The following is a 16,125-nucleotide window of genomic DNA, read 5'->3' as shown; positions in this document are numbered from 1 at the left end:
ATAAAAGAAAGCAACAAAACCACACACACAACTAATAAAAGTGGGAATGTGAATGTTCATATATGGTAATGATCAAGTGCGGTTATCAGATGAAATCATTGAAAAGGGGGTCCATATGGTAGCTTAAACTTTTAAGGGACAGTGAGTTACTCCATAAGACCTTGACCAATATAAATGTCATGGTGGGTCTTCCAAGGCAAAACTAGTTTCTTTTTGGTTATCTTCAAGTGAGATAAAACCAGGATTTTATTTATTTATTTTTCTTGACAGGCAAGATAGAACTGGGATATTTCTATGTTTTTTCCATTTTTCTTCAAAGGGGAGGGGCATTGAAGGTTTGGTTGGTTTCCGATTATGAATATTTTTTCTGGAGTGAGTCAGGAATTCAAGGGTTAATGGTTTGGATGAAGCTATGTAACTGGGTAATGATGATCTATCTCCAAGATGTTTTGCTAATCCAAGATTCTAACTAATCGGTAATTCAATCCATGACTTTTAAGGGCTTTAGCATGGGCTTTCCATCTTCTCTATTTCTTTATTTATTTTGATAGGTAAATAAAGTAAAAGATAAATAAAATGTCAAATAGAGGGTACGAAAGTACATAGGTCCTATACAATAGACACCAAAAGGCACATCCAAAAATAAGGGGTTCTTCAAAAAATTACTCCATCCCTTAGTAAGAACCTTACCAATCAACAAAATCAATTAAGGACATTGGACCTTCATCAATACAATATACAACTTAGCCCACAACAAAAGATTACTAAGAAAAGTGTTTTTCGATCTTTGATCAAATACCTTCTTGTTTTCAAATGATCTTTTATTCTTTTTCCTTCAAGTTGTAAAAAAAAAAAAAAAATGCACAAAGGAGCAATTGGCCACATAGTTTTTTGTTTTTTACCCATTAAGGAGCTATGGCATCCTAATAGAGTCTTCCCTAACTAAGGAGGATATCATCTAAAATATGCCAAATAGAGAAAAGTGCACAAAGGAGGCAGTTGGCCACACAGTTTTTTGTTTTTTTCCCCGTGGAGGAGTCATGCAATCCTAATGAAGTTTCCCTAACTAAGGAGGATATCATCTAAAATATGCCAAATAGAGAAAATAATGTGTCATAAAACCTTTGTTTTGACATAGTAAAGGATGATGTGATCAATGGATTATATCTCATTTTGACAAAGAAACATTTGTTTGCTAGCGACCATGTCCTCCGAAGTTGATCCAAAGTCAATGCTTTCTCTGGGTTGCCTCCCAAACAAAAACACTCACCTTAGAACCGATGAATTCCAAATAGCACCCAATGGGAAAGGAACTTATATCCCTGACTTCAGGACATAGTTTGACACAATAAAAGAGGATGTGATCAATGGATTATTTCTCATTTTGACAAAGAAACATTTTTGCCAGTGATCACCTCCTCTAAAGTTGATCCAAAGTCAATACTTTCACTAGGTTGCCTCTCAAGCAGAGAAACTTGCATTAGATAGAACCAATGAATTCCAAATAACACCCATTGGGAAAGGAACTTATCTCCCTGACTTCAGGACATAGTAAAGAGCTTTGACAGAGATAGTTCCACTCTTTTACTCCATCTAACTTACCCTGTCCTCACCTTCCCTATCCACCTCCTTCCCTTGCCATCTCAAAAAGAATTGCTCCACATTTTTCACCTCTAAATTGTTTAAATGTCTATAGGCTTTCCTTCTTACCCAGCTATCTAGTTAAATAAGGTGATAGCTTAGTGTTGGATATATGACTTGAATTCCAAAGTCAACGCATGCCCGGGCCTTGTTCAAGATTGTCTCTCATGTGTTGCACCTTGGATTGCATTGAAAGTGTAAGGTTTGAATTGAATGCATGGAAGTCAACTAAGATTGTATCCAAGGCCCAAGGTGATCGCATCAAAGTCGATTAGTCAACAATGATTGAGGAAGTTGGTAACCGGAGACTATATCTAGGGTCTGATGGAGGTCAATCAAGACTACGTCCGAGGATCAAGGTGATTGCATGAAAATCAACTAGTCAACAATGAGAGAGGAAGTTGACGGATTCATTGAGCGTGGAAAGCATGATTCTAGTTTGTAATAAATTAGTTTTTATGTAGTTGGTAGAGTGCATCTGGAATCTCACTAAGTTTGGAAGGATACTTAATAACGTGATCAACTATAAGAGCATCTACTTGGGATTGTAGGACAGATTCAGTTATTGAGCCACTTATGGCTCCTCATGAATCCTCTCCAATTTCATTCTCCCTTATCAAAATTTAACCTTGGTGATTGTACCAGATTTTATCCTGTGTGCTTTGCCTATTTTTTTACACTTCATGTCTTTATTTCCCCTTCCAGCACAAACCCAATATAAGATATGTATCTCTAAGGCCACAATTCTTCACGAGAGGAAGGAAAATATAGTAGGGCCTGAACCTATCTATCAGATATCCCCTTCTGTTGCTTTTTTTTATAATATCCTTAGCACCTTTTTAGCAATTTGGGAATCTTCTCAAGGGCTGAGTTTCCATTTCTTTTCCTTCATTTCTATGAGTTGTAGTGTGTAAATGAATTTCTTCTTCTTAAGAACTTAACTAGAATTCTACCAAGCAGTCTGCCTTGGTTGTCTTCCTAATGTCTTGAATCTCCTCCCATTCACAGTTTATGCTACTGTCATGCCATATGTTCTATCCATCCATGTCCCTATAATCACGGTTTGTGGTACTTGAAGTTGAAGGAAATGTTCCTTGCCATTGATTTGTGGGGTTGTCCTTCCCTGAGTTTACATCAGCTGGTTTGTCCATTTCTCATAGAGCTCTTTTGGTCCTTTATGTTTGGAATATAATATTTAAGAACAGTGTTCAGCTATGCAGGGGAATCTCTCTTACCATACTGAACACACAAGGAAAGCCCAAAGAAATAGAAACCAAAAGGAAACTCCATGCCTCAAAGTACACACATCATCAATAAAATCCAAAAATGTCCTCCATAAACCCAAAATTCAGGATCCAAGAAATAAACCATCAAGCACTTCTTCAATCTTCATTAAAGAAGATTCTAACCCTTCAGAAGCCTATACCTCTCTTCCCACGTAGGTCCAAAGCAAGCGTAAATGAACCGTCCTTCACGCAACCTGCTTACTCTTACTCAGGAACAAACCGTATTCATGGTAATTTAGGAAAATCAGTTGCTTACCTTCAAAGTTCCTCTCTAATGTATCTACAACACATGTCCAAAGGCCAAAAACAGGACATATCCAACAAGGAGAATAGGAATGCCATTAAGAAAACTTATTAGGAAATAATTATAGAAAAAAAAAAAACCCAAAAGTTGACTTAGAAAATGGCGAGCACTAGTGCAACCCGAATGATGAGAGACTTAATAGATAAATATTTGGGGAATTCTATTCCACATTCTAGGTTAAAATCTCAGTTGCGGATTTTTCTAAGCACATTGTAAAAAATCACCCTTTTGTATTCCTGTGAAAAAATTGATGAGTTATTCTTTCTTTTCTCTTTAGAAGATATCAGAAGTAACTTCATTTAAGAACCATCTACAAAGACAGAAGTGTTCTACAATCTCTTCAGAAAGAATTGCATTTTGAGTTGCCACAAAATTTGTATCATACTATTCAGGTTAATATGAAAATGCCAGAAATGGGGCCAAGTTGCCATGTACTGATCAGGGCATGCGAGTAAAGCTGTTTATATGTATGATACAAGAAACTAGAAAGGAGCCTTTTAAGCTCAACCAAGACCTGCAATGAATTTTGAAAGGAGTTATAGGCTAGCAGCATTACCGGTGTCCACGCAAGAAGGGAGTCTTCACTTGCTTAGAGCTGGATGAGGTACTATCAGCTTGACACCTTTTCCGAGAAGTTTTAGAGTTAATGATCTCACTAGGCTCATCGTCATCACTGTCAATAGTTTTGCAACCTGCCCTGGTCAGCTTGCTGATCCTCCTAGGTACAAACACATTACAATAGTAACTCACAATGTCTTTTCTGCTCTTGGATGGGAAAGCCTCCATAGCGGGCTTAAGAAAACTTTTATGTTGCGATGGGGGATGTCCTTTAACAAGGGTCTCAAATTTCCTCTGCTCCTTTGCGGTCCACGACCTCAAAACAGCCTCTTCTCCCATTGTATGAAAGTTCCAGTCCCTAAAGGCTGGCCCCAGATCTTGCTGGAGCTCAGCACTTTTCTCTTGTATATGGAATTTGACGCATTTTGCAGACCCAGGAGATGTACAGGAGCAAGAGTCAGGCCTCCCTTTCCCGATCTTGTCAGCATCGCTATTTGTAATACTACTGCCCTCAATTGGCCAGCTCTTGGTGCCTAGCCACCTTGAAGTATCCGAAGCATCATCCTTATCACAAGGGTGATGTTTATTGGGCACGCCAATCCACTCTGGCACTTCAGCCTGAAATAGGGAGCCAATTGGAATCGCCAGTTGGGCACTGTCAGTTAAGAATTTCACCCGGTCTGCTTCCTTTTTAGGTGACTCAGCATTCTTTTGCTTCCCCATCTGTACGTTTGATGGCTGCTGCTAGATGAATTTTGAACCACAGACTGTTTTCTTTCCCAGAATAAATCCAAACAAACACTTCCTCCACAAAACTACTCAAGTTCAGTGCACGATGTAGAGTAGGGATTCATGGATGCTGTCTCCATCGCTTTAGAATGCTTATATCTCTCTTGCCTATCAACCAAGAAAGCAATGTATATATTTACTACAATTAAATATGGTAATGCAAGATTATTGGTTGGGGAGAAACTGATTCGGTGTAAATTTGGTTTATACCATTATTTTCTAAGAAAATTTTACAAGAAGGAACAGTATGAAATTGCAACAAAATTTTGGAAGTGATCAATCTTTAAACTAATCAAGTATCTTGTGATAGAAAAGTGTCTGAAATGGCAGCCAATTTCACTGCATTTGGCTTCAATGCTAAGAGGCTGCCATGGCAAATTGAATTTTCTCTGAGGCAATGTAGTTGTAGCTTTAGTTGAAGTTTGGGCAATTGTTTTTAAAAATGATTTTTTATTTTTAACAACAATTTTTTTATTTTCTAAAACAAAAAATAAGAAAAATTTTAAAAATTGTTTTTCATTTTCTGTTTTTAAATTGAATGTTTTTTAAGAATACCATTTAATTGTTTTTAATTGTTTTCATTTGTTTTCTAAGAATTATTTAAAAAAATAATTATACTAACATTGAATAATTAAAAATAAAATATTAGATATAAAAATTGTTTTTTAAGAGTTATTTTAAAAAATAATTATACTAATGTATCAAAAAGTTCTAGATATAAAAATTCTTTTTAAAATATATTTAAGGTTTTGAAATAAATTTCTATTTTATAAAATATTAAAAAAATAGTTTTAAAAAAATGTTACAAAAAACTGTCGTTTTAAGAATTATTTTGAAAAATAATTATCAAATAGGAAATAAAGCATCTTTTTAACATATTTAACTAATGAATAAGGTTTCGAAACTGGCTGGGGGAAAGAAAAAAATTGTATTTCCAAAGTGGTAACAGTTAACAACCTGGGCAAAATTATGCTGTAACTAAACAGAAAAGACGCATTTTCGACGTGTTAGCGGTGCGCTGTCCAATGCCTACAGTCAGATCGCAATGCAGAATAAATAGAATACCTATTTGCTGAATATGACAAAAAAAAAAAAAAAATACATAATAAAAATTATTTAAAAATTTTGTATATTCTTAAAAGATTTAATAAAATTTACTTTTATTTAATAAAAAATGCCTACGTTCAACTAATATTTTATTTTCCATTTCATTAAGGTAGTGTTTGTTTTTTTATTAAATAGAAAAATCAAAATATTTGACTTTTTTATTAAAATAAAAAAAACTTATTGACATCGTCCAATATAATTAAATTAAACATATTAATAATAATTTTACTTTATTTATGTTGACCAATGTCAATAGGTTATTTTTAATTTAATAAAAAAGGTCAAATATTTTAATTTTTTCAATTAAATCAAAAAATAAATACCATTTAAGTTTTTTCTCTTGTGATTTTCAAATTCAGAGAGAAAGTAGAGTGTTTCATAAGAACTGTAGATATAAAAAATTGCAAGAAAAAGAAAATTGGAGAGTTGGAAATTTAGATAAAATTGTTAAAGGACATGTATTTCTAACTCTTTTATCTTTTAAAAAAAAGGAAAATAATAATTGTTAAACTTTTTTTTTTTTCCCTCATTTTCCTTCCCGATCCTTTCAACCCACACATTTTCCTCGTCCAAATTCCATATGAAATGAAAGGTAAAAGTAACCCGTACCACTACTACTCACAACTGAGATCGTTAATAATTTTCTTCTTTTTTCCCTCCAAGTTCCCATTAAAACCCCAGATTTTCTCCTCTGTCCCCGGGAGCCAAACACAACCGCAGCAGCATTTGAATTTCCGGAACCAACTCCTACCCGTTAATCCATTTTTGGTTCAAGAAATTTCCCTACTGAGACTCGATCTAACAAAACCTTCACTGAAAAAAAACGGTTTCCTTCACAGCGGTTAGTTAACAGTTGTTCTGTCGTCCTCATGCGGTTAAAAAAAAAAAAAAATCCATTAAGATCTGACTTCCTCTGGATTCAGGACTCAAATGGATGATGCAGTTTTTGATTCATTCACAATACCTACAGCGATTTTATCCTAAAGAAAAATAAATACGCATAGTAATAATCACAGAAGGTTAGATCGATCATATATATGTGAAAAATTATTATGAATTTATGATCGAATGAATAAATGAGATGGAAAATGTCGTACCAGTCATCTCCTCCAATTGATAATTCGGACCACTTCTTGTATGAGCAACCTGTTGGGGAAAAAAATAAAATGAAATGATTAAAAATATGTCTTTATATTTACTTTTTTATTTTTTTTTCATTTTTCTATAACAAAGTTTATTTTAGTAATAACATCATCTAGAATTAACGATTATAAAGAGCAGTTAATAAAAGATTATGGTCACGTTTGAATAAATCTTTTATTTTTTATTTTTTAAAATAAAACTTTTATACAAAATATAAAACTTATATATATATATAAAATCTATCCAATCTTAAAAATTTTAAAAAATAAAAATATTTTATTTTCTTAATACTATGTTTGTTCCCGAAAAGTATTTTTTTTTTAAAAAAAAAATTAAATGAAGTTAAGGAAGATGGATAAAAAACTTATATCATTTACTCGGGGGTTAAATAGTACTTGGCAGTTGGATGGTCCAGACCAAGGCTTATAAAAAAATCTTAAAAAAGAGACTTTCACACCAGGATCCAGATACAACACACACTTTCCCATCTGCGCCTCTCCTTTTTCCCCGACAACCAAACAGACTCGTGATAGAATTTCAACTCGCTTCACCTTTTCAGCAAATAAATCAACGCCCTATATATTTGTATGAATTTTCTTAAGAGTCCTAATCCAAAAACAGATCCCTTGTTTAATTTTTTTTAAAGAGAAAATTTCTAGGTGTCAGTGATCCTAATCCCTGAAGACTCAGACCGGAATTTCTTTAAATTCAAGGCCCATATTTATGATGTGATTAATTCTCATAAAGTCAAAAATAAATAAACATATCAATCATCTAACAATGACAGATAGATTTTGGTATTTAAATCATGAAGATTATTGATTGTTTTTAATAATATTTCCTTTTTTCGAGACAAAAAAAAATTGATAATATTTTGAAATTAAAGATCCGGAGTGATTTCAACCATTTATCGTCCCAAAATTTTTAGATGTCTTGTTTTCTTTTCCCTCGTGGTTTCCAAGAATCTAGCAATCATGAAATCCATATTTGGATTTCTGAACAAATTTAGAAATATCAAAAAGAAACATTGAAAATAAAATTTAACTTCAAATAATTTTGTCCATGTTCTAACCAGATCCAGACAGATCCAACATTTTCCCTCTATTTTCCCGAGAACCAAACAGAAACGTCACAAATCCACAAGCCCACTAGCACTAGACACCCTTATTTCAGAAAATTCCCATCATGATTCTTCCTCACATCATCATATTTTTCAATCTTGCACTCCACGAATCAACTCTCTGTAATCTCACAATCTTTCGTACGAACAATTGCCTCACAAAACCGTTAGTTTCAGTTTCTTCCGTTTATACGAATTTTCCGAGGAAAAAATAAAAAGTTAGTTTCGTTAACCCTAACCCTAGAAGAACAGAAACAACCAATCTAGAGATCTGAAATCTTCAGCTTACTGTTTCGAATTCGAAACCCTAAGGATGGGTGCAGTCTTGGAAGGGATTCACAGAAAATCTAGTAATTTTATCATCCAAGAAAAGAAAAATAAAATAAGCAAATTAATCATGTAAAAAAAAAAGACTAAATAAGATAAATGCAAATTACTATATATAATCATTTATATGATTAAAGATTATTATGTCTGAATCTAAATATTTATACGGTGAGAAGTGAGAAACTGTACCGTTTGGCAACGAGGAAAAATAAAAATTGAAGCTTCCACGTTGGAAAATCGGGCACCAATCACGACCTTGACCTCGTACCGATAGTTCCAACTATTTCTCCAGTAGTAATCTGTCGAAAGGAAAATGAAATTATTAGGATATAAATATATACATTTGAGAAATAAAAAAGAAAAATCCCTCTTTTACCTATTTTTTAAATAAAAAAATGAGGGAATATTTGACACAAAGGTGAAAGAAGCCTACTTTGGCTTCGCTCGACTTGGAAGCATGATAAGAATTGCCCTTTTCGAGAGGGGATTGCTTTATATATGATTCGGGTTTTTATTTGTTGTTATAAATTGAGTTTTATTTAATTGATTAGACGTATAAAATAAATTTTAATCATATTTTGGATAGTTAATTTCGATATCAAATTTGAAGAAAAAAATATAAATTCATTTTAGCTGATATTCAACTCATTTTTAAGTTAAAGAAAAATCTTTCATAGGGTTTTACATAATTTTATAAAATTTTATGATTTGAAAATAAGATTAATATGAAAGTTAAAAAAATATTATCTTATCGGGCAAAAATCATGATGAGATTCGATTCTCAGACAAGAAAACAAAATATTAGCCCAAATCAATTTTTTTATGGAGTTTAGTTTATTCTTCGCATGCTAAGAAAATCTTACTAAATACCAGAAGTGAAGTCATAGGGCAAGATTCAATTCAATGCAAGAAATGAAAAGAACAAAATGTATATGGTGGGTCAAAGACTATGAGGCATTGATATATAATATACAAGTCAGTGGGAGAAATGAACATTGTGACTTTATCCATCTGTCTTGATTTATAAGACTTTTTTCCACTACCATCGGAAGCATTCACACAAACATTTTTTCAAACACCTTGTGAACTCTAAATGAGCCAATAACAAGAGCAAATGGGGGGAGGAGATAGCAAGTTTTGTAATCTCCATTCAATGAGTTTATATTTCCCAATTTCCATTTTTTCATTTTATTTTGATCACTACTATATGTTTTGGGTTTTTATCAATAATACAATCCAAAGATTTTTCTTTTTTTGAAAGATAGTTTATATAGTTCACTCATTTTGGGGCTTTTGGTGTATCAATAAAGATTCATAATATTTGGGTATAACACTAGAGATCTTAAGTTCAAGTCTTAAAAGAACAACATACCATCATTAAGGATTCAAGGAATAGGACTACTTAGAAGAGGTAATTTAAAGTAAAATGTGAATGGGATCAAGGAAAAATGATAATTCAAACTAGAACAAAATTTTCCAAATATGGAAAGAGATTGAGAAAATGGATTATGGGAACATGATCATTTGGGCTATTCTTCAAAAGGGTTTGATTTGTTTTGTTCCATTAATCTCAAGTAGATGATCAAATTTTCACTAGACAAGTACTTTCTCTAGACATGGAATTGAGGGCTTGTGCAAAGGTTTGAGAGAGAAGTGATCTTCCTCAGCTCAACCCCTTTAAGGTAAAAGCCCCAATTTTATTCATTGGCTACAATTCTTTTACTTCAGGGTCACCAATTTTGGGGGTTAGGTTTTGTTTATAACCCAAGAGGTTGGCAAAAGGCAAGTTAAGAATGGTTTTAGACAAGGGCATAATCACAATAATCTTCTATTGAATAGTAGAAAAGCAATTTAGAAAAAAAAAAGAAGGGATATGAAAATTACCTTTGGTAAAGGGTGTGCCTTGATTTTCCACAGGTGGGTTTCTTGATCTTCAGACCTAAAATGTCACAAGTTTCATGTGAAACTATTTTAGGTTAAAAGGATGATCTAGAGCAAAATCCATATTGATACGCTCTTGTGAAACTCAATTTAAAGATTTTTAGCCCCTCCACAATGAGAGGGTTGGTGTGGATATACTAAAGGGAGGCAGGTTTTTCAAATTTGTTTTGTGCAATCTTTTTGCTAATATGATATTGTCATGTTTATGGGTTATGAGCTTTTTCTGTTGTGCTGTAAAATTCATATAATTGATTGAGCGATCTAAATACGATCATATTGTGTTGTTAAATGTATAAGTGATAAAAGAGTTTATAAGAATTGCTTTATTGTGCTTTTATCTTACAAATCAATCGACAAAATGTATAATAATAAAGTTCTGTTTGAATCGGATTTAAAAGACTAATCATTCTTTTTTAAACTCCATAAGAGTTTTTATATTTATTTTTTTAAAAAAAAATCTTATAACTTTAAAAAAAATAAAAGTTAATAAGTACATCTTTCAGAATTTAATGAAGATGCAAATCTTAAGCAGTAACCGTAAAAGGGAAAACCATAAGAAGTTTAAGGTAAAATGAAGATCGATAGCATTTTTATCTTAATTCTTTACCCACGAGGGCTTAGATTTATTCCAACGAGATATAATAAATTTGTAAATGTTTAGCTTGAATATATAAAAAGATAAAAAAGAAATAATGATATTTAGATCATTATTTTTAATTTTAAAATATTAATATTTTAATTATAAATTTATATTTTTCTAGTGTTTAAATTAGTATATAAAATATAATAAAATTAATTAATTTATAATAATTTGTTTTAATTAATTTATAAAATATATTTATAATTATAATTTATAACAAAAAATGTTATAATAATCAACATCAAACCCATGTGCCGTGGTTCGAGCCCTGCTGGCAACCTCCACTGCCGTAGCTGATGACGTGGGCCTCAGAGTACTGGGCCAGGCCAGCTAAAGCATTATGTTTGCAACGTGCCACTGCCGTTGCAGATGATGTGGTGTGGGCCTGAGAGTGATTGGATAATTTCCAGGCCCCAAAACATCCGCATATCGTCGACTTATCCTCATTTTACGCCATACATTGGCACATTTCAATCCTCGGTGCATATTTTCTTTTTTAATTAATTTTCATTTCTACTTTTTCTTATTTTCTTAGATGTTGATTTCAAGTCCTACAAACAAACAAGAAACATTATTCAGAAGCGTCTTCACATACAATATAGAATAAATGAAAAAAGAACTTAATATATACCTTCGTATCATTGACACCAGTTCTTCTTGGAGGCTCTGGAACTCTAAATTCATACATGATCCGGTTGGTTTTGACTCCGTGAGTGTTAAGGCCAATGGTTAACTTGTAAATAGTTGGCTTAGTTGTTAGTTTGAATAGTTAGTATGTAAGAACAAATCTAAAAGTTAAGAAGATAGTTTCACAATTTGTTATAAGCTTCTATTTAAAGAAGTTCTTGTGATCAATTTCAATAGTTTGTGTGAATAATAGGTCCTCCGTTTTTCTTCAATCCAAAATCTCATATTTTCCTTTGTTTTCTTAAATCCTAATATGGTATTAGAGCTTTGAAATGCCAGTAATGGAGAGCTCTTCAATTTCCACCATGGGTGGAGCCTCATCATCTGCTTCAAGGGTCATCCCTGTTTCTTTTAGTTACTCTGTTTCAGTTTGATTGGATAACAACAACTTCTTTCTTTGGCTAAAGCAAGTTCTTGCAACAATTCGAGGGCATAAATTACATAATTTTGTGTTTAGGACAAAACCCCCATCATTGAAGTTTCTTACGCTAAGAGATGGAGAAGTGGAAAATGTCAATATAGAATTTCTTGATTGGGAACAACAAGATCAGTTGTTGTTGTCTTGGCTTATTTCTTCAATGTCTGAAGGGATTCTTGCAAGTATGGTAAACTGTGAGAACTTTGCTCAGGTATGGAAAACTTTGGAAAGATATTTTGTTGTTCAAATTCGAGCACAAATGTCTCAGTTTAAAACATAATTGAGAAACACCAGGAAAGACTCTTTGACTATGAATGAATATTTGTTAAAGATCAGAGGCTGTATTGATTTGCTAGGATTAGTAGGTCATTCAATATCTGAAAAAGAACACATTGATGCCATCTTTGAGGGTTTATCAATAGATAATGACACCTTTATTCTTTCAATTGAATCACTCATAGACCCTTATACAGTTGATGATATAGAATCCTTGTTGTTAGCTCAAGAAGCTAGGATAAAGAAGAAGAATAAGGAGTTAGGTTCTGCACAACCTAGCTTAGCAAATATTGTTGTTACTGGTCAAAACTCTAAGCAAAGCACAAAAAGGTATATTAATGGTTTTACACAAAATTCCAATTCCAACTTTGGTGGTCAGTCTTTTTCTGGTAAACAAGGCAATTTTCAGAACAATGCTAGAGGAGGTTTTGGTTTTGCCAATCGGGGAAGAGGTTGTGGAGGCCAATTTATGGTCAATTTGGTGGGAGAGGTTTTTGGTCTCAAAACAAACCTTAATGTCAACTTTGTGGGAAGATTGGGCATGTGGTGATGAACTGTTATTATCGTTTTGATTAGAGTTTTGTAGGACCATCTCAATTCCAAAATCAACAGTCTTATGTTCAAAGCCAATTACAAGGTGCAAAAGGCCAAATGACAGCCATGTTTGTTACACCAAAAGTTGTCAATGATACCAATTAGTATCCTGACTCAAGAGCCTCTAACCATGTTACTTCTGATGCTACAAACCTGATGACTAAGGCTGAATATTATGGATTAGATCAAGTTCATATTGGAAATGGTATGGGTTTATCCATTAAGCATGTTGGTCAGTTTTTCTTTTCATCTCCTTATACTTCTAAAATTCTTTCTCTTAAACAACTCTCACATGTCCTAACTATAACAAAAAACTTACTTACTGTTTCGAAGTTTGCCCATGATAATGATGTTTTCTATGAATTTCACTCACATTCTTGTTTTATAAAAGATTGGACTTCCAAAACTGTGCTACTGGAGGGAAAACTTAAAAATGGATTATATGTCTTTGACCACACTCAAATTCATCTCAACCAGCAGTTGCAGCCTTTGTTGTTTTCCTCAAAGGTCCCAATTCCAACACCATCTATTCAAATTCATCTCAATCAACAGTTGCAACCTCCGTTGTTTTCCTCAAAGGTCCCAATTCCAGCACCATCTGACATTGCCTTACATGTACCTATTCTCTCTCATTCCTATTCATTGTATGATTTGTGGCATGATAGATTAGGCCACCCTTATGAGAAAGTTGTAAAAGTTGTACTCACAAATTGCAAAATACCTCTTCCTGATTTAAATTCTCATTCTTTTTGCTTAGTTTGTTGCCTTGGTAAAATTCATAAGTTTCCTTTTAGATTGTCTGATACATCCTACACAAAACCTTTACAATTGGTTCACTTTGTCTTATGGGGACCCTTTCCAATGTTGCCATCTAGTGGCTATAGATATTACATCAGCTTTATAGATGCATTTTCTCGTTTCATTTGGATTTTTTTGTTAAAGCATAAGTCAGATGCTCTTCAAACTTTCTCAAATTTTAAGACACAAGTTGAGTTGCAACTTGGTTATAAAATAAAGGCTATTCAAACTGATTGGGAAAGAGAATATAGAGTTTTTACTAATCTCTTAATGTCTCATGGTATAATTCATAGAAATTCTTATCCTCATACTCATGAACAAAATGGGGTTGAGAAGAGAAAACATCGTCATATAGTAGAAAATGGTCTTACTTTATTAGCTAAAGCTTCTATTCCTCTAAAATATTGGGATGAGACTTTTAGAGCTACTATTTTTCTATACAACAAGTTGCCTACTTCAGTTTTCCATTGGAAAACTCATTTGGAAGTCTTGTTTCACTCATCTCTGAGCTACTCTATGCTTAGAGTGTTTGGATGTGCATGTTATCCAAATACTAGACCTTACAACAGACATAAACTCAATTTTAGATCAACTAAATGTACTTTTCTTGGTTACAACTTGAATCATAAAGTCTATAAGTGCTTAGACAAAAATGACAAGATTTTTATCTCCATAGATGTTATTTTTTATGAACACTCCTTCTCATTCTCTTCTTCAAATTCATCACAAACATATCTAGCCTCACAAGCATACTCATACTATATTTGTTCTAGTCTATGTTGATGACATATTAGTTACTGGATGCAACAATGAAGAAGTTCAAACTATCATCAATTAATTGAATAAGAGCTTTACCTTCAAGGATCTTGGTGAAGTAGACTATTTTCTAGGCATTCAAGTAATGCATACAACTGAAGGACTTCATCTTTCTCAAACTAAGTACATCAAGGATTTACTTTGCAAAGCCAAGATGCAGTTTGCCAAGAGTAGCAGTACACCAATGACTAGTGGACTCAAATTATCTGCTTTTGGAAGTGATCCTATAGAGAACGGATAGTTGTATAAAAGCACAGTTGGAGCCTTGTAATATGTAACCATTACTAGACCAGAGATCTCCTATTGTGTTAATAGGGTGTGTCAATTCATGCAAAATCCACTTGAATCTCATTGGAAGATAGTCAAGAGGATACTAAGATACTTGAATGGAACTTTGGATTATGGCCTACATCTTAGAAGATCGTCTCAGCTGAACTTGGTGGGATTTTGTGATGTTGATTGGGCCACAAATCTAGATGATAGGAGGTCTACATCAGGTTATTGCGTATTTCTTGGTGGAAAACTTGGTGTCATGGTCCTCTAAGAAGTAACATACTATTTCTCGTTCATCTACAGAAGCTGAATATAGAAGTCTTGCAATCATTGTGGGAGAATTAACTTGGTTAACTTCTTTACTTGAGGAGTTAAGGGTAACTACAACTAAAATACTTATAATTTGGTGTGATAATTTAAGTACAGTGCAGCTTGCAACAAATCCTATATTACATGCTAGGACAAAGCATGTTGAATTAGATCTATACTTTGTTAGAGAGAAAGTTCTATGGAAGAAGGTGTTGGTTCAACAAGTTCCTTTAATAGATCAAACAATAGACGTTTTGACAAATCCCATTTCCAACTCTTAAGTTTCCTTTGTTAAGAAACATACTCAAAGTAGAAGACTTAGCTACTTTGAGTTTGAGGGGGGCTGTTAAGGCCAATGGTTAACTTGTAAATAGTTGGCTTAGATGTTAGTTTGAGTAGTTAGTATGTTAGAACAAATCTAGAAGTTAAGAAGGCAGTTTCACAGGTAGTTTCACAGTATGTTATAAGCTTTTATTTAAAGAAGCTCTTGTAATAAGTTTCAATAGTGTATATGAATAATAAGTCCTTTGTTTTTCTTCAATCCAAAATCCCCTGTTTAACTTTGTTTTTTTAAATCCTAATAGTAAGCAGCGCTTCCTCGGTAGAAAACTAAAACCTTCCGGTGATCTCTTTATCAGTAGATCAGCTCTTGTGGCCTTCCAATATCCATCTCCAACTGACCTATTGGGACGTCGCCCATTCCGATATTTCCTGTCCCTTGGAGTGAAGTAGAACCATTCATCTTTCCCCAGCTGTTCGTATCTCGCTAAGTAAAATCAATTCATAAATGCAAATAATACTGAAGAGAAGTAAAACTCTACTAAAACCCTAGTTCAAAACATCTCTGCAAGCCATTCAAACTTAGACAAAAACAAACTACCGCCCATATTACATCTCATTCAATATTCATTCACAAAATATTATAATCAAAAGAGCAAGAGAAAAGAATATAAAAAAACAGTTGAACTTGAATACAGAAACAAGCAACCTGCAAGTTCTTCAGGATCAAAAGCATAAAGATTCACTTCTATTATCTTGTTCGGTGGCAATGGCTGATGCTCAACCATCTTCCTCAAGTAGAAAACTATTATCTCTGCA

The 16,125-nt window shown here is 33.2% G+C and overlaps 1 protein-coding gene across 1 annotated transcript; it reads right to left on the bottom strand.

Moving 5' to 3' along the window:
• Positions 1–3,593: 3,593 nt before the first annotated feature.
• LOC117916000 (AT-rich interactive domain-containing protein 2-like) lies at positions 3,594–10,246 on the bottom strand. The gene is made up of 4 exons (XM_034831792.1): positions 10,160–10,246; positions 8,465–8,574; positions 6,783–6,831; positions 3,594–4,686 (listed from the first exon to the last, which is right to left on the bottom strand). Exon 4 carries the CDS (start codon positions 4,510–4,512, stop codon positions 3,784–3,786), a length of 729 nt encoding a protein of 242 aa, XP_034687683.1. The 5' UTR covers positions 4,513–4,686; positions 6,783–6,831; positions 8,465–8,574; positions 10,160–10,246; the 3' UTR covers positions 3,594–3,783.
• Between the last annotated feature and the right edge of the window lie 5,879 nt (positions 10,247–16,125).

Source organism: Vitis riparia, chromosome 6 (assembly GCF_004353265.1).
Source record: "Vitis riparia cultivar Riparia Gloire de Montpellier isolate 1030 chromosome 6, EGFV_Vit.rip_1.0, whole genome shotgun sequence".
In the NCBI taxonomy this organism is placed as follows: Eukaryota; Viridiplantae; Streptophyta; class Magnoliopsida; order Vitales; family Vitaceae; genus Vitis; species Vitis riparia.
This window is presented reverse-complemented; position numbering and strand designations above follow the sequence as displayed.

What these genes read in the sequence shown, in the direction of transcription:
- LOC117916000 (XM_034831792.1), bottom strand. Translation starts at nt 4,512, where the DNA reads ATGGGGAAGCAAAAGAATGCTGAGTCACCTAAAAAGGAAGCAGACCGG.